General features: G+C 42.0%; 1 protein-coding gene across 3 annotated transcripts in view; it reads right to left on the bottom strand.

Annotated features, from left to right (window-relative positions):
• The window catches only part of LOC110967070 (hepatoma-derived growth factor-related protein 3), a 46,783-nt gene extending 34,146 nt beyond the window's left edge, over positions 1-12,637 (bottom strand). For 2 of the 3 annotated variants that reach the window (XR_007939234.1, XM_022216579.2), the window contains exons 1-2: positions 12,171-12,613; positions 11,435-11,511 (exon numbers count right to left, since the gene is read on the bottom strand). Coding sequence is in view for 2 of the 3 variants with exons in the window: in XM_022216579.2 (XP_022072271.1) it covers positions 11,435-11,511; positions 12,171-12,254 (161 nt within the window). In the remaining variant the exon portion in view is untranslated. Of the gene's footprint in view, positions 1-11,434; positions 11,512-12,170 lie in introns of all 3 variants that reach the window. The other variant, XM_022216580.2, reaches the window with a different exon arrangement.
• Between the last annotated feature and the right edge of the window lie 6,769 nt (positions 12,638-19,406).

The following is a 19,406-nucleotide window of genomic DNA, read 5'->3' as shown; positions in this document are numbered from 1 at the left end:
TGATCAGCAGGTATCAATTCATCTACGTGAATGTTCCTCCTCAGAATTCTGTTACTGATGAATGTTCATCTCTCAGTTCAATGAATGAAGAACGGTTCAGTTCTTAAATGAATGAAGAAGAGTTAATATCTCTGTTCTTTGGTTCAGACTGTTTTAACAATTTCTGTTCATTTCACTGAGAAAAACATCCTTTGAAATTATTCTTTCAGAAGCAGTAACATTACTGAGGTCTGCCCACCATCACACTGGACCACAGAATGGTACTTTCTGCTACTATTTAATGTAAAACAGAACAGCAGTTTTCTCTCTACAACAGTGTATGGTCAGATAACTGTGTCAAACTCATGATAATGCTAATGATACATTAGAATAAAAAAAATAACTTTTTTGTTCATCTGAGGCTGTAAAATGTTCTTTGGCCTCAACCAGGAAAACAAATATTTCCGTAAGATAAAAAATTGGACGAAAAACATAACACTCTGTTGTGTTCCTTTCATATCCTTGTGTGTTCACTCTGATATTTAATGTTCCAGCAACTGGAATGAAAGAACTTTGTAAATCTTTTCCTCACTGTTAGTGTCTTGTCCTTCCAGTCTTGGTCTGGACCACTGGGAAGATCTAGTTTGATGTGGACTGAGAGCTACAGAGAACATGAACATCCAGCTGTGGTTGTCTGAAATGTCTTCTCTACATCACAGTGAGGAAGAGCAGCACAGATGTCCTCCTCATCCTTCCAGTAGTAGCCCTATAAGGTACAGTCAATTCCAGCCATTTTCAGTACAAAAAATCGCTAATATTTTATTTGTAAATAAAAATATGACGAGAAATACAGGGAATATTGGACACGCATCGCGAGGTGCATTTCCTCGAAAACGACCTATTCGTGGATTATATACCGACTTCAAGACATGTTTTGGACAAAATATTTTACTGGCTTGTTTCGTCTGGATGTCCAAGGTTGGATTATGGCCGTTTTTTGTGGAATATTTTCATCTGTGTGTAATAATGAACCCACAAATGTGAGTCGCGCTGTGTACATTAAAGCCGTGTATAGAGAACGGATGGATGGATATTTGTTGTTTGTCGGACAAATGTGTTTATATTACCCGCTGTGGTAATCACATCTGAAAGTGGTTTATACCGGCGGATTCATGAGAATCTAGGCTTTCCATCGGTGTATAATGTTTCTATCATCGAGTTGGCAGTGTCGTTCTATTTCGAAAAATGCTAATGCAGATATCAAAACGGCCAACCGCGGGCCGCTGAACCGCAACGGATTAACAATAAATATGACCCGACCAATATGGATGTTTTGAGGCCGATGTCGATTCTGGTATTTGGCAGAAAAAATACAGAAACTGATTACTTAGTTAATTAATTTTAATAATGTATAATGAATAAAATAACTTATTTTTTGGCCCCTTAACACTTACAGCAAAGATGCCTCACATTTCAAAATACTTCACCTTAGACAGAGTTGCATTTGAAATATATAATGGTCAAATCATATATGGACTCTTCACTCTCTTTCATTCCTCACATCAACATTCTACAGGCTTAAATCAAATCCAGACTTCGTTTTTTTTTTTCCATAATAAGGCCTCCTTTACATACTGTGCCCAAAACACTCTTGTGAAGCTGACCATCCTTTCCATGTTTGATTACAGCGATGTCATCTATAAAATGGCCCCTAAGTGTGCCCTTAACACTCCTGATGTCCTCCGTCACTCAGCCATCTGTCTTGCTACCAGTGCTCCCTTCTCCACCCACCATTGCAACCTTCACAAACTGGTGGGTTGGCCATCCCTTTACACCAGGCGACTCCAACACTGGCTTTTACTCATTTACAAAACCCTATTAGGAAAGACACCTCATTACGTCTCCAACCTCCTACACCCCTCCCATAACAGCTACCACCTGAGGTCCAGCGATTTCAGTCACGTTATTTCCTGACAAAGTAAAACTAAGAGTGACATGGCATCACAACGGTTGCTGAAGACAGACAGTAATGTTAATCATTTTAACTTTTCAGGTTTACACTGAATAAACCCCTTCCCCTCTGCTTCACATCGTTCCTCCTTAAATGTGCCTCAACAAGCAACTGATGGAGTGATGAACAGTCATTCTGTGCTCTCAAGTATTTTGGACACTTGCGTTATTTCTGCAGTTTCTTGCTGGCCTTTAAGCTGTTAGTTAACACTATGCTAGGTTGGCATAACTACAGCGATGTTATTGCTAACATAAACAGACAGGGGGTACCTTCTACTGCAGGGGTCACCAACTATATTTGCCAGAGGGCCAGAATTTTACCGGACAGTCACTTTGGGGGCCGGACCCTCAAACAAAAATTAAATAAAAATCGAATTTTGGCATAACATTATTATTTGATGTTTATTTTTTATATTTTTTCCATTTCATTACAAAACTGAAGGCATTTTTAGCCTTTATGAGTCAGTGCTCCTATCACCTGTACCACAGTCAACCACGAGGAGTGATAGAGATATTTTGCCTCATCTCAAGTCAACTTTATTCACAGAGCACTTGAAAAAGAAACACCACAGAAGTGACAGGAAAAGGCCTCTTAACACGGGTAAAATGGCACTCTCTAAGGCCACGAAACGAAAAGTTGATGTGGAAAACAGATCCTTTAATAATGACTGGACTGACTGCTTTAATAGTGTGGACCACATGATATTTTCTCTTTGATCCTCACAATTTTGGAATCCAGTCGCGGGCCGGATTGGACGGTTCAGCGGGCCGGATTGGACGGTTCGGCGGGCCGGATTCGGCCCGTGGGCCGCCAGTTGATGATCACTGTTCTACTGGGTTAGCACAACTTTAGCAATGCAACGTAAATGAAAAGCATGACCAACGCAACGAAGCACATATCACTCGTCATGACACATGGCAAAGAGAGTTAAGGGTGCTTTCACACATACGCCTTTTGGTCCGCTTAAAGCGGACTGGAGTCCGCAACACCAGCAAGTACGGTTCGTTTGGGCTGGTGTGAAAGCAGACCAGATGTTTTTGGTGCGGACTAAAGAACCGGACCGAGACCACCTTCGAGAGGTGGTCTCGGTCCGCTTCTATGTGAACTCCAGTTCGGTTCGCTCCTGGTGAGAACACAAACCTGTCTCCATTCGGACCGACTTAATGGCGCAGCAGACTTTTTGGTCTACGGGAGCTTCCGTAGCCAAAAACGACTGTGTAATGTTCTCGTACCGAATGCGAGCTTCATGCTGGAACAACAGCAGTATTTGTGCTTGCTGCATAAAGCAATGATATGAATATATCATTGAGTAAGCAATGGCGGCGCGCACGGTCGCAGCTGCTCACGGCTCTCCTCTTCGGTGCTCTTTCTCGTTGTTTTCGTTATTATTTCTTGTTTGTTTGTGCACGATCGGCTGCGAGAACATTCACTACACCTGCCAGGAACTTTTGGACATTGGAAACCAGCATCAGACACCCATCACGAGTGCCTTTCACCACAGACACAACATACCAGACGACCTAGCAAGACCATCGGGCTCTCCGTGGATTGTCGTTGGGTCTCGAAGACGGCACAGACGGAGAAGGGAGAGGAAACAGAAGCGGGGCCGTAGGTCCGGTGTTATGCTAAGGCTAAGAAAACGACCACACAAGCTACCTCTGCCGAGCCTGTATCTCGCCAATGCTAGATCCCTGGTGCATAAAACGGACGACTTGGAACTACAGCTTGCCGGGAATCGCTATGTTCGGGATTGCTGTATTCTGATTATCACCGAAACCTGGCTCCACCCGGACATACCCGATGCTAGCATGCAGCTCGCGGGCCGCACTCTGCTACGCGGGGACAGGACTAAGGACTTTGGTAAGAGCAGAGGAGGGGGGCTCTGTATGTATGTGCATAATAACTGGTGCAACAACGGGACTGTGATAGACAAGCACTGTTCCCCCGACCTCGAGTACATGTTTGTAAGATGCCGGCCCTTTTTTCTACCGAGAGAGCTAACAGTAGTGATCGTCACAGCTGTGTATATCCCACCACACGCCAACGTAAACACGGCGCTCTCCATCCTGCTGAACACCATCAACGTACACCAGCGGGACCATCCGGATGGTGTCCACATAATTGCAGGAGACTTTAATAAGGCCAACCTGAAGACTGTACTCCCGACGTTTTACCAACATGTCAAATGTTCCACTAGAGGGGAAAACACCTTGGATCACGTCTATTCCAACATTAGGCACGCATACAGAGCCATACCCCTCCCCCACCTCGGCCAGTCAGACCATCTTTCCCTTTTGCTCTCCCCAGCCTACACCTCCCTTAGACATAGTGCCAGGCCCACCATAAAGACTGTCACAACCTGGCCGGATGACGCACTTTCCCAACTGCAGGACTGCTTCACTGAGACAGACTGGGACCTATTTGAACAGCAGGAGCTTGGAACTTTCACAGAAACAGTACTAGACTACATCAAGTTCTGTATTGGGAATGTGAGTGTGGAAAAAACCATCCGGGTCTTCCCAAATCGGAAACCCTGGTTAACCAGCCAGGTCCATACACTCCTCAGAGCCCGTGACGCTGCCTTCAGATCAGGTGACAGAGTCCTTTATAGGACTGCTCGAGCGGATCTGAAAAAAGGAATTAAAAAAGCAAAGGCGGACCATAAGAAGTGCATAGAGTCTCACCTGTCCAGCAACAACACACGTGCGGTGTGGCAGGGCATTTACGACATCATAAACTCCAGGGGCGGCACTACAACAACAGAAGACCTGAGTGCATCACTGGCTGAGGAGCTAAACAGCTTTTTTGCTCGCTTTGAACCATCACAACAGCAACACTCAGCAGCCCCTGTACTACCCCCACCCCCACCCAGTTCCTGCACCACTATACTCACTGTCAGCGAGCATGAAGTCAGACGGGTGCTCCTGGCAGTGAACCCCAAGAAGGCTGCTGGCCCTGATGGTGTTCCTGGTAAAGTGCTAAAGGCGTGTGCCCTCCAGCTCACCCACATCTTCACGAGAATCTTCAACCTCTCCCTGGCACAGGCAATCATTCCGCCCTGTTTGAAAACCGCCACAATCATCCCAGTACCTAAGAAGTCTCCCACCATGAGCCCAAACGATTATCGTCCTGTGGCCCTCACTCCGATAATCATGAAGTGCTTCGAGAGACTGGTCCTCCAGCACATCAAGGACCATCTCCCCCCAGACTTCGACACCTACCAGGTTGCATATCGTGCAAACAGATCCACTGAGGATGCCATCGCTGTAGCTCTACACTCCGCGCTGTCACATCTGGAGCAACGGCAGAGCTATGTCCGAATGCTCTTCGTGGATTTCAGCTCTGCCTTCAATACAATCATTCCGGACATTCTCATCACCAAACTGGACACTCTCGGCCTCCCCCCTCTCACATGTGCCTGGATAAAGGACTTCCTCACCAACCAGCCCCAGGCTGTGAGACTCGGCCCCCACCTGTCCTCCACACGGACACTGAGCACCGGCTCCCCACAAGGCTGTGTGCTGAGCCCCCTCCTGTACTGCCTCTACACCCATGACTGTCGTCCGGCCCACAACAGCAACCTCATCGTGAAGTTTGCTGACGATACAACAGTTGTCGGACTCATCACAGGAGAAGATGAGACAGCCTACAGAGGGGAGGTCCTGAAGTTGGCAGCTTGGTGTTCAGAAAACAACCTGGCTCTGAACACCAAGAAAACAAAGGAGATCATTGTCAACTTTAGGAAGCTCAGCACCGACCTAGTCCCCCTCTACATCAACGGTGAGTGTGTGGAGAGGGTCCACAGCTTCCGGTTCCTGGGCGTCCTCATCTCCTCTGACATCTCCTGGACGGACAACACCACGGCGATCATTAAGAAGGCACAGCAGCGGCTACACCTCCTGAGGGTTCTCAAGAAACACAACTTGGACCCCACCCTGCTGACGACCTTCTATCGCTCGTCCATTGAGAGCCTGCTGACTTACTGCATCACAGTGTGGTACGGCAGCTGCACCATGGCAGATAGGAAGGGGCTTCAGAGGATTGTTAAGACAGCACAGAAAATCATCGGCTGCCCCCTCCCCTCCCTGATGGACATTTACACCTCCCGCTGCCTTAAAAGGGCAGGAAACATCATCAAGGACAACTTCCACCCTGGTTCCGACCTGTTTGTCCCGTTGCCCTCAGGAAGGCGCTACAGGTGCATCAGAACCAAAACAAACAGACTCAAAAACAGTTTCTTTCCAAAAGCCATCACCACTCTGAATTCAAACATGCACTGACATTCCAAACCCCCACCCCCCCACCCCCCCACCCACCCCACCCCCCACACCCCACCCCCAGACTACCTCAAAACCGTCTACTGTGCAATACGGACTATTCTAATGTGCAATATCACACTGACCATGCACTTTTATTCTTTTTAACTGTTTTAACTTATCCTTTTTTGTGATTTTTATTACATGTATCTTGCACTGATGGAGATGCTCTAAATCTCATTGTACTTGTGTATAGTGACAATAAATGGCATTCTATTCTATATGGCAACAAGAACGAACAGGAGAGCATAGTTCATTGTTTACGAATAAACCTCGATCCATGGAATGTTTTCTTCCGGGATTTTTCCCTCTTCACATGCTGCGCCAATCAGCGTTCACCTACGTCATCTAAAACACCTTATTTTTCTGAACAGCGCCGCCAAACGACTGGGGGGAGATATAACATTCATCGTAGTTGGTTCAACTGCGAAAACACTGGTGTGAATGTGAACCGAACCAGTTGAAATTAGCAACACTGTAACAACTTTTGGGTCCAAACGAACCACTCTAACGGACTAACAGGTGTGAAAGCACCACTGAAACGGGAGACATGTTGAGTCATTGTTAATTTCACGTCATTATAAACTTACCTTTCGGCAAGCTCCGCTTAGCCCACTCCTATAATGTTGCCTGGCTGTAGTTTACATACATTACTGAGAAAACTGTGGTGAGGGCTGAGGACTGCATGGAGTCAGAGCTCCATGTATTGGACAAATGGCACAAGGACATCATTCTGTGTGACTTCAACACTTGACAGCCTTTACTGTTTTATGAGAAATTAATGTATCGGCATTTAATCGGCAAGACTGCGGCCGATGACGATTATTTTGAAAGGAGCTACAATCAACCGATTTAATCGGCCGGCCGATAAATCGGTCACCTCCTCTCTTCATAATACTACTTGTTTTGTGATTGTTACGTATTTACACTTCACTGTCAACAACATATTTCATTCATTTATTACGTGTTTGCACATGTGTACAGTTCACAATTGTTAAATAATAATAATAATAATAATAATAATACTATGTTCAATTTATATAGCGCCTTTCACAAACCCAAGGTCGCTTTACATAAACAAAGAGAACAACAACAAAACAAAAACAAAACTACAAGGAGGAGGAGGCAAAATGATTATTGAAAAGATGAGTTTTGAGCAGAGATTTGAAAGTAGAGAAGGAGTGACAATCATGGAGGGATTGGGGGAGTGAGTTCCAGAGCTTCGGGGCAACAGCACTGAAAGACCACCCCCCCACGGTGGAGAGTTTGGTTTGAGGGATGGATAGGAAGTTGGAGCTGGAGGACCGGAGAGAGCGAGAGGGTGAGTAGGGGGTCAGAAGTTCATTGAGGTACGGAGGGGCCAGATTATGAAGAGCTTTGAAAGTGAGGAGAGTTTTGAATATGATGCGGGACTGAACGGGGAGCCAGTGAAGTTGACGAAGGATGGGAGTAATGTGAGAGGAGCGGTTGGTGTGAGTGATATAATGTAGTTAATATGAAATAATGTAGTTTTTAAATGTGTAATAAGTAAGATAAGTTATTAATGAAGCTCTTGCCCTGAATTTGTTTGTGTTTTAATGCTAAATATCTGCTTTTAATAACATGGACTTTTTATATTGTATTTATGCTACAACCGCCGAGATGAAGTTAAAAGTGATAAATGGAGTCCGTGAATACTAAGAACAGAGAATAATAAATTGCTGAAAGAGTCGGTCTGTCTTTCTGTAACTGAAATCTAAACAAGTGGTTCACTGAAGATGTCGTCCATTCAGTGTCCTTCTTCACAACCAGATGAGGCCTTCCTTCTGTTGGCTTCAATCACAAGTTCCTCACAGTGAATATGAGACACCTGAGATGAAGAGAGATGTCACAGTATCAACATCAGCAGCTGGTTCATTTTAAAATATCCCTGGAAAGATTTCCTATGTCATATTGTTTTCCAAGCACTGAAAGGCAGAAAGGTCTGTAGTCACTTTAGCCTTAGGGCAGAGGATTTTATTCTTCAGCTTATCTGTGCTGCAATTTAAATGTAATAGCTGTATTGTTCATCATTACTTTGGTCACATTCTGAGAGTTTATTTTTCCAATCTACACTGCAGTAATAAGCACTACATGTGAATCAGTCATTAAACAATGTTAACTATTAGAAGATTTACTGTTTTCTCCCGTTTAACTTCAGAGACTCAGCAGATATTCAGGACTACTGACAACACTGAACCTTAACCTTACTGTTTTAATCATATTTAGGTTTTCTAAACATTACATTAATGTGAACCAACTGTCACCACTGACAGATTTAGTAACTAAATGTACCACATTACCGTAACACAACACACTTCAGTTGTTTACATGAAACATAACACAAACATTGTTAGCTTAATGCAGCTACATTAACTTTAATCAGGCTACGACTGAGCAGCTAGCTCCATTAGCATCGCTAATTCACATTAAAGCTAGTATATACTAAATGCTAACTCTCTTTTCTGTCAACACACAGAGAAAAAACTCCATCGACATCTAGAGTGCATGGCACACATTATATCTGAAACAAAAGATGCATATAAAGTGCATTAAAACCAGCACCAATAAGAAAATAAACATTTACTTACCAAACTATCAGAGTCCTTTCAGTGTCTCATCAGGCCAAGTGAAAGTTGAAAACAAGTTAAAAAAGCCAACAGTCAGAAAACATGTCCATGGAAAATGTTCTGCTGCTCTACCGATAAATAAACTAATAGCTATTATATCCAAATTAATCCAAACGAGAGTTTAAGGTTAATAGTGTCTAGGCTGCTTCATCCAAACGACCTGTTGAACATTCCAGACCAGACTGTCAATCAAATTACCACGTTCCCTGACATAGCAAAACTTTAACTCTCTATATAAAATGCAATACTGAGATATTTTAAGATTGGCCATCTGATGTCTCATTTTGACCATGAAAACTAATTAAAAAAATCCTGAGCCATAGGAAGACAGTCCATCAAATTTTTGTTTTTCCGTTGTAGAATTGGAGTCTATGGAGCCGGAGCTTTTTGGAACCACACCGTCAGACGGTGTGATATTGCAAGTTTTTGACACTTCCGAGTCAGCTTCATTTTTATAGTCAGGCACTACGTCCATCTTGATTATACAGTCTATGTTAGGAACATGTATGAAAACACAAAATGATATATACACACGTGGACAAAATTGTTGGTACCCCTCAGTTAAAGAAGGAAAAACCCACAATTCTCACTGAAATCACTTGAAACTCACAAAAGTAATAATAAATAAAAATTTATTGAAAATTAAATAATCAAAAACAGCCATTACTTTTGAATTGTTGATTAACATAATTATTTAAAAAAACAAACTAATGAAACGGGCCTGGACAAAAATGATGGTACCTCTATAAAAGATTGAAAACTATTTGACCAGAGTGACATGGTTAACTCAGGTGTGTCATTTAATTGACATCACAGGTGTTTCCAAACTCATAATCAGTCAGTCTGCCTATTTAAAGGGAGACAAGTAGTCACCCTGCTGTTTGGTGAAAAGGTGTGTACCACACTGAACATGGACAACAGAAAGCGAAGGAGAGAATTGTGCCAGGACATCCGAAAAAAATTATAGACAAACATCTTAAAGGTAAAGGCTATAAGACCATCTCTAAACAGCTTGAAGTTCCTGTGACAACAGTGGCTCATATTATTCAGAAGTTCAAGACCCACGGGACAGTAGCCAACCTCCCTGGACGTGGCCGCAAGAGGAAAATTGATGACAAATTGAAGAGACGGATCATTCGAATTGTATCCAAAGAGCCCAGAGCAACCTCCAAAGAAATTAAAGGTGAACTCCAAGGCCAAGGTACATCAGTGTCAGATCGCACCATTCGTCGTTGTTTGAGCCAAAGTGGACTTCATGGGAGACGACCAAGGAGGACACCACTGCTGAAAAAAACTCATAAAAAAGCCAGACTGGAATTTGCAAAAATGCATGTTGACAAGCCACAAAGCTTCTGGGAGAATGTCCTTTGGACAGATGAGACCAAACTGGAGCTTTTGGGTAAGGCACATCAACTCTATGTTCATAGACTCAAAAACCAAGCATACGAAGAAAAGAACACTGTCCCTACGGTGAAACATGGAGGAGGCTCAGTAATGTTTTGGGGCTGCTTTGCTGCATCTGGCTCAGGGTGTCTTGAAAGTGTGCAAGGTAGGATGAAATCTGAAGACTATCAAGGCATTCTGGAGAGAAATGTGCTGCCTAGTGTCAGAAAGCTTGGTCTCAGTCGCAGGTCATGGGTCTTCCAACAGGACAACGATCCAAAACACACAGCCAAAAACACCCAAGAATGGCTGAGAGAAAAGCGTTGGACTATTCTAAAGTGGCCTTCTATGAGCCCAGATCTGAATCCCATTGAACATATGTGGAAGGAGCTGAAACATGCCATTTGGAGAAGACACCCATCAAACCTGAGACAACTGGAGCTGTTTGCTCATGAGGAGTGGGCCAAAATACCTGTTGACAGCTGCAGAATGCTCATTGACAAATACAGAAATCGTTTAATTGCAGTGATTGCCTCAAAAGGTTGTGCAACAAAATATTAAGTTATGGGTACCATCATTTTTGTCCAGCCCTATTTCATTAGTTTGTTTTTTTAATAATTATGTTAATCAACAATTCAAAAGTGATGGCTGATTTTGATCATTTAATTTTCAATAAATTTTTATTTATTGTTACTTTTGTGAGTTTCAAGTGATTTCAGTGAGAATTGTGGGTTTTTCCTTCTTTAACTGAGGGGTACCAACAATTTTGTCCACGTGTGTAGCTGTGATTACATGGCCCAAGTATCATACATAGGTCATGTGTTGACAACTGAGTGAACTTCATAAGTAAAATGAACACTGCAAGTTGTGGTTAAAAGCTTTAGAAATGTCAGAGGACCTTGAATTTAAATTATTTCATCAAACTTCATACAATTTAAAGTCAACAATCATATTAATATCAACAACTTCAATAACCCACCCCTACTTGTACAGGAAAAACTATTATTTTCCTAAGTGTATCACAACTCCATAAGGTATCTGATATTAGTATCACAGCTGTTTTCTTCTTAAACAAGTGAGGGAAAAAAGGTGCCTACGTTTCATGAGTCCCAAAGAAGAAGATGGGGTACTTGTTGGCAGGTGGTTTGACAGCTCCTTCAGGAAGCTCATCAATCTGGAGCACAGGAGAGAAAATGTCACTGAATATTTGTTCATCAAAATGCTGATCATTCACTTGTTTACATTGCCAATCACTTGCTAATGTCTGCCCTAATTATTATCAGCTACAACGAGATTCTGTCCTGTCACTCAGAGACAATACGACCTTCTAAAACTGACTTTAAGCGAGTCAGTCCGACGGGTATAGATGCTCATAGTAACTTGTCTGAAAAGGGTACCAGTGAAGCACAGTAAATCCTGAGCGGACAGTGCTCCGTATATTTAACGCCATTCCTTGGGCTACAATGCAATACAACATTTTTATGAACGAGACGTGTAATACTACTAGCGTTAAATCCCATAGGTGACAGCGAATTGCAAACATTAGTCTAAATGGAAAGCACGCGCTGAACTACTTCGTTAAAGCATTTATACGACAAAAATGCAATGGTGCAGGACTCACTACCTAGTGAGAAAACGAAGCCCAACAACTGTTCGGCTTTTATATTTACTCATATTTACTCAACTTGATACCGGCACCACGAAAACCAGTTAAATGTGGCTGTGGAGTGGGGTCAGCATCCCTCCAGTTCGTCCAACAGCAAAGCAGCGGCTGTATTGTGTAAATCAACCCCGCCTCCCTGTACTCCCAGCCCGGCCGCATCCCAGACTCACCCTCGCAGGCCAGTGCGGGTACCCCTTCATCTTAGCGAAAACCAGATCTCCTGCCTTGTATTCCCGCGGCCGTGGTCGAGCCATGTCGGCGGATAGCCTCAGGGATTTATGGTGATTTTATAATCCTTTGCAGTTGTTTCCGGGCCTTCAGCGCAGGACTAATTTATCCACCATCTATGTTTTTAAATCAAGACTGCAGTTTACACGAAAATAAATAATTATAAAACGCGGAAAACGGGGCCTGACAGAGGTTTATCCTCTTACGCACAAAGTCAGGTGTAACTGTGATGGAGAATGGCCTCCGCTGTACCAGGGCGCCTGCCGCTATCCGCTCTTCGAAATAAAAGCCCTGCTGACGGACGTGGCTGTTGCTTCCTCTAACCGTTGTGTTTTCTGCGGACACATTGTCTGGACCATGTTCTTGATTTCAAGAATGAAATAACAACCTAGTGTTCTCCTGACTGCTGAAAACACCTCTCAAAAAGTGGCACTAGTTTGTTGGTGTAATGTATTCTCGGTCATGCCACAAAGTGAATGACAGCTGGCAGCCACTTGGTGAAGGAATGGGAGGACAAAATAGGACCTACAAAATGCCTCAAATGGTGAAAAATGCAACATATGGGTCATTCCAGAAATGGTCAGCCTCGATTGAATGTCTCACTGTACTTCATATTATTAGGATAAGACAAATTCTTTTGACTTTTTTCTTGACTTTTTTTTTTCCATCAGAAAGTTTGTCCTCTTGGTCAGTAGTAAGGTAAATACCGAGCTTCTACTCCTGAGAAAAAGCTAACATTAGCATGGATTACCAACCCTGTTCCTGTGATTACAGTAGGGTTAGCAAACAACAAATAAAGCATGTAGCAAACATTTTACCATTGATGTGTATGCTAAGCCAATCAACCCTTTGAGAGTTTATTATCTACTACTGATGAATATGTAGCAGAAAATTGTAAAAGAGAGGGTGTATTTTTCACTTTTTTTCAGTTGCTGAGCTAAATGATGCAATCAAGGCATTCCCTACTGGTAAATGTCCCGGACCAGACGGGCTTGTCCCGGACCAGACGAGCTGAATTTTACCAACATTTTAACTCCTTACTTACTCAGGATGATAAATGACTCAGTAGCTAATAATAGACTTCAACAGTCTTTGTACAAAGCAAACATACGCCTATTATCAAAAAGTGGAAAAGATCCCACAGATCCTGCTAATTACAGGCCTATCTCTCTTTCTAATTTAGACCACAAAATTCAAACTAAAGTTCTTGCTAACAGATTAAATAAGTTAATTTAAACTATTATTCATCCGGATCAAGTAGGCCTTATTCTAGGTAGGCTTTCTTTTTTTAATGTCTGTCGACTGATGAATATACTTTACTCTGACACCTGTGAAAATACTAAAGCAGCTGTTATAACATTGGATGCCCAGAAAGCATTTGACTCCATTGAATGGCCATACTTATTTGAAACTTTAAGAGGTTTGGTTTTGGAAACACTTTTGTGGATTGGATTAAAATGATTTACTGTTCTCCTGAATCCTCTGTTTAATAATGTCTTATCTGAGCCATTCAGTTTATATCAGGGTGTGAGACAGGGGGATTGCCTGTCTCCCTTGTCATTTAATATAGCGTTGGAATCTCTGGCAATTAGGATAAGAAATCACCTGCACATAAAGGGTATAGCAGCCGGTGGATCAGAATGTCTTGTGACGCTTTATGCAGATGATTTACTTATCACTTTAACAAATCCTGAAGAAAGCATTCCTCGCAATGATATTTGGTAAAATTTGTGGTTACACAATAAACTGGTAAAAGTGAATTTATGTTCACTAAGGAAAATAGGACTGAAAAAAAAAGTCCCTTCAAGATAATCCAGGACTATATAATCTATTTAGGCATTAAAATATCCAAAAGCCCAAAACAGTTGTTAAAGTTAAATTTCCTAGAGGGGGTAGGTAAATTAAAACGTAGCATAGAATACTGGAGGACTTTACCGCTATCTATGATCAGCAGAGTTAATGCTATTAAAATAGTATCGCTACCAAAATTTTTGTACATTTTTCAAAACTTGCCAATTTGGATCACATCTGATTTTTTTAAGAAGCTTGAGACAGTTGTTTTGGATTTTGTTTGGGGCTACAAAAAACATAGACTTTCCAAAAAAAATATTTATACAGGCCGACTAAGGATGGTGGCCTTGGTCTTACAGTATTTAGGGATTATTATTGGGCAGCAAATGCGAGGGCAATGGCATACTGGGGTTCTCCAGATCACTAATCACTCAATTCTGCCCCCCTCTGGCTAAAATTGGAGCTTGCATGTTTGGAAAAACCATACTCTTCCCTTTCCTCTTTACTTTTTTTTTTTTTTTTTTTTTACCAACCTTTCTTCTGGTATCAAATCAGTTAGTCATAGTTTTATTGTGAGAAATTCTCTTAAAATTCTCAACCAAATAAGAAATGTCTTTAAAACTCCTGGTATATTGGCTTATACTCCTGTCTGCCACAATAATGTTTTTGTTCCAGCATTGCAAGACAATATACTTTTTTGTGGTGTGTCAAAGGGTTGAGGTGTGTAGGGGATTTATATGTAGACAACAATTTTGCATCATTTCAGCAGTTAAAGTTCAAATATGATATACCTCATTCCGTTTTTTTCCTTATATGCAACTGAGGCACTTTTTGTGAGAAAACATCCCCCACTTTGCATCAAACTGTGAGAGACATGCCCTTTTTGAATTGTTTTCTCTTTTACCTCGCCGCTCTGCCTTCAAAAATCAGCTGAGAGATGAGCGACAAAGAGGACAGTAGTGATGGAAGTTATACCATTTCTTCTTTCAGTGAATATCTGCCGTGTTTTTGAGAAGATTCTCTCAGATGGAAGAAGTTGTCTCTCCTCCATCACCTTCACCAGGTGGGGCAGACTGAGGCCTTGTCCTGCCTCCAGCTCAGTGGGTCGTCTGCTGGTTGGATGAGGGGTTCCTCTAGATATGATCCTCCATTACCACATCAGCTATAGGATTTCTCCTTGCAGCATCTCCTGTAGCTCTTCCATCAAAGAGGCTCCACACAGCAGAAGTTTGAGGTTCTGCCTCCACTTGGTCCTCTAATGGTGGAGGTGTCAGGCTGCTGCTGCTCTTATTCTCTGAAGTGTCTCATCAACAGCTCTGTTGTCACTGAAGGTCTAGGATCCAGTAACATGTTTTCTGCGAGGACAGTGTTAAACTCCATACTCCATTAAATATGTTTGGAGTCAGTGTCGTTGTTTCTCTCTCTGGTGTCCATGATGTGCAGGTGAAGGAGAAAATGTCCGTGACACTGGCTTTCTTTAAAAGTATTTTATTAAAAGAAAGAGCAGCATCAGTACAGACAGAACCTGCCTGGAAGGAGCCGGCCAATTGAATCCTCCTTGCTGGACAATGACCAGTAATCAGGTTTTATAGGTTTTCAACATATAGGAGGGGTTAAAACAAATGGTTCTTTATTGCCTACCATATGGGGAAAGGAGAGAGCATCCCCAAACAAACCCCCTTGTCTACAACAGCTGAAGAATCCCTAAATCAGTATTTTAGACAGAAGAACCCTCATAAAAACACCTCCAACAGGGCTCTGTAAACAGAAGAACACTTTCCCATGGCATGGGTAGAATATAATGCAGATTCCATCTGTGGTCAGAGACACCAGAGCAGACACTGCACATAACAAGCAACTCCTATCAAATACTAGAACAAACAAAACAGATTCTATACTACTAACTTATTAAGTAATACATGTAACAGATCAGATACCACATAAGCTCTTCAGATTCACTACAAAGCATCGACTCTTAGAGTTGTATCTTTTGCACATTATACATCAGTGGAGGACAGACTGTGGTCACATGCTGAACATGTTTGGCTCAACATACAGCTGTAAGGCAGCTTTCTCAACTATGAACATAATCAAAACTAAATATTGTTCCAGACTCACCAATGAGCTCCTCTAAATATGTTTGAGAACAGCTCTGACACCATTCAGGCCATGATTCAAAACACTGGCAGGACAAGCAGCAGCTCAGTTCTCCCATTAAGCAGCAGAGATATAAGGGGAGTGATAGAAGACAAGAAAACAATGTGAAAGTGTTCAAATGTTTACATTTATGAGATTTAGGTATTGTTACAGTTGTATATAAGTTGGTTCAGGTTGTTCAGTCACTTTTTAAAAAAAAAAGTTATACACTTTATTTTAAGATATCCAGTTACATAAAAAGTTATTTATTAATAAATGTCAAATGTTTTTGAACCGTACTGAATTTATTTGACGGTCAGTTTCTGATTACATGCAGACCCTAATGTAACTACTAGGTTACATCAACATATATCACACTAATTCAAGTTAGACATTATGATGTTCTGGACCTTTGCTTTAATACATTTTCTTTGACAACCCAGTCTCATGGCCAAATGTGAAATACCTACGTTTGACGTTTACGTAGTGAATCTGAAGAGCTGACTCTAAACATATTTAATGGAGTATGGAGTTTAACACTGTCCTCGCAGAAAACATGTCACTGGATCCTAGACCTTCAGTGACAACAGAGCTGTTGATGAGACACTTCAGAGAAAAAGAGCAGCAGCAGCCTGACACCTCCACCATTAGAGGACCAAGTGGAGGAGGAACCTCAAACTTCTGCTGTGTGGAGCCTCTTTGATAGAAGAGCTACAGGAGATGCTGCAAGGAGAAATCCTATAGCTGATGTGGTAATGGAGGATCATATCTAGAGGAACCCCTCATCCAACCAGCAGACGACCCACTGAGCTGGAGGCAGGACAAGGCCTCAGTCTGCCCCACCTGGTGAAGGTGATGGAGGAGAGACAACTTCTTCCATCTGAGAGAATCTTCTCAAAAACACGGCAGATATTCACTGAAAGAAGAAATGGTATCAGCCCATCCAAGCTCGGGCTTCTGATTTTTCTGAATGTCAGCCTGCACGAGGACATTTATACTGTTTGAATACTGAGTTTGGTTCTGTTTCTGTTCTGGTTCTGTGGGTTCATGTGCAGAGTTTTGTTAATTTGTTTTTGTGCAAAAAAATTAGATTGAAATATTAAACAAAAGTAAGAATGCCTGTTTTTGTAACAAAACAAATGCACAAAATGAGTCAATGATAAGGCTTCTCATAAAAACACTGAATGAAAAAGTGTTTGTCAAAACACAAATGATTCATATTTGCCTGGTTAGGCTAAATATGAGGCTACAAACAAAAATAAATTGGGAGCCGAAAGAGCCGGGTTTTCTTTGGAAGCCGTGCCAAAAGCTCTCTGAAAAGTGTCGAACTTCTATCACTACTGTCCTCTTTGTCACTCATCTCTCAGCTGGTTTTTGAAGGCAGAGCGGCGATGCAATTCAGCGACGTCATTGGCTGAGTAGCGTCACGTGGGATGCCTGAACTCATACATAATTGGTCTGTGCGTTTCTGAGCTGACAGACCAATGATAAACACTGGAAAGCTGCACCGGTAAAATAGAAGCGACCTGTCAAACTTACAACCGTATACACGGCCTCTGGGTCTGGATCCGGACCACGGTCGGCCTTTAGTGAGCCCTGTTCTCAGCCAGACACCTTCTCCCGCCCCATCCAGCTTCACCGCTTCCTAACACAGAGAAGACGAATTTATGAACGGGAAAGTGAACGTTATGTCAAAAAACATACCGATACATATGTTTGCGCATTTTTAAGTGATTATATGGAAATTCAGGACCTTTTCTAGTGGGTATAAGGTGTATACCTGCGTGTTTACACCCCTGGGTATACGTATCTTTGCGCATTTTTAAGTGGGTATACGGAAATTTGGAAAATTTATAGTGGGTATACGACGTATACCTGAGTATGATGTAGACTACACCACTGGGTGTGATTAAGATTCAGATATGAAAATAAAATCAAACCCGTTGTTGCAGTAGTTTTTCCGGTTGTAGCACATCCATTTGAAATACGTTCGGAGTGGCACGAAATATCCTCCGCTTGAAATACATTGGTTTGAATTCCGTTGTATGCAGCACAAAAACATGACAAAATCGTGTTGGTGTGCAGGAAACCATAGATTAATTTACGTGACAGTTTCACGAATCCTTGTGAGACCGGGTTGTGCAAGAACAAAGCACATCGACATTCGCTACCACTACATTTGTGAATGTGTGCAAAATGGACAAATACAACTTAAGTATTGCTCAACCGACAAAATGAAGCCTGATATTTCAACCAAGCCACTGCCTAAACAGAAGTTTGAGCACCTCAGAGAGGAGATTGGACTGTGTCCAATTTAAAATGTGTTTTAAAAGCCTGTACAGTGTTTATTGTTTTAAGAAAGACTGTGTTACACATAGTTAAGTTAAAAAAAATTGTGTTCTGTAATGTAATACAAGTTACAAGTATAAAAGGTGAACAGTAGCCACAAATCGCAAGTAAAATTAAGTGGAAGTGTTGTAAAAGTAATTTTACAATGTGAATTGTATGTACATTGCTGCCCTCTGGTGGCGCAATTGTATAAAATATTATTAAAACAATGTGAAATGAACGACAGGTAGGACTCATAGTTTCTGCTTTCCTTCGTGGTGTTACACTTCTGCTGGGAATTGTAGTTTTGTACTTATTTTCTACTGTAATAAAATCCTTATATCTGCATCCGTTTGTCTCTTTCTCTTGTCTCTTTTTCTCTGCTCTTGAGCCTCAGAGAAATTGTTCTGGCATTACGAAGAGCTTTTTAAAATAATTACTACACTATTTTTTCAAGCTATATAAACTTCCTCCAAACTTTGATATATAACAACAAAACTGGTTTCGGAGTTTTACAGTTTGGATGTGAGAGTGTAAGAGTAAGATTTTCAAATGAACTGTAACCGGGGTTTGGCCTCCATACCATACCATACACCATTTTTTCCAAAATGCCGCCATGAGAGTGACAGCCAGTTACAGCAGGTCCTAACAACTTTTATTTATTCTTAGGTATTTTCTGTAGTTTTCCTCTCTTTTCTTAGTTGTTTATTCAAGTAGGTGTGCTGGGAGTGGGGAGCACAGACAGGGACAGAAAGAGAATAAACAGACTGGTGAGGAGGGCCGATTCTGTCCTCGATTGCTCCCTAGACTCCATAGAGGAAGTGGGTCAGAGGAGGATGCTGGTCAAGCTCACATCCATCATGGACAATCCCTTTCACCCACTGCATGTGACCATGGGGGCTTTAAGCAGCTCCTTCAACAGC

This window comes from Acanthochromis polyacanthus, chromosome 2, assembly GCF_021347895.1.
Source record: "Acanthochromis polyacanthus isolate Apoly-LR-REF ecotype Palm Island chromosome 2, KAUST_Apoly_ChrSc, whole genome shotgun sequence".
In the NCBI taxonomy this organism is placed as follows: domain Eukaryota; kingdom Metazoa; phylum Chordata; class Actinopteri; family Pomacentridae; genus Acanthochromis; species Acanthochromis polyacanthus.
This window is presented reverse-complemented; position numbering and strand designations above follow the sequence as displayed.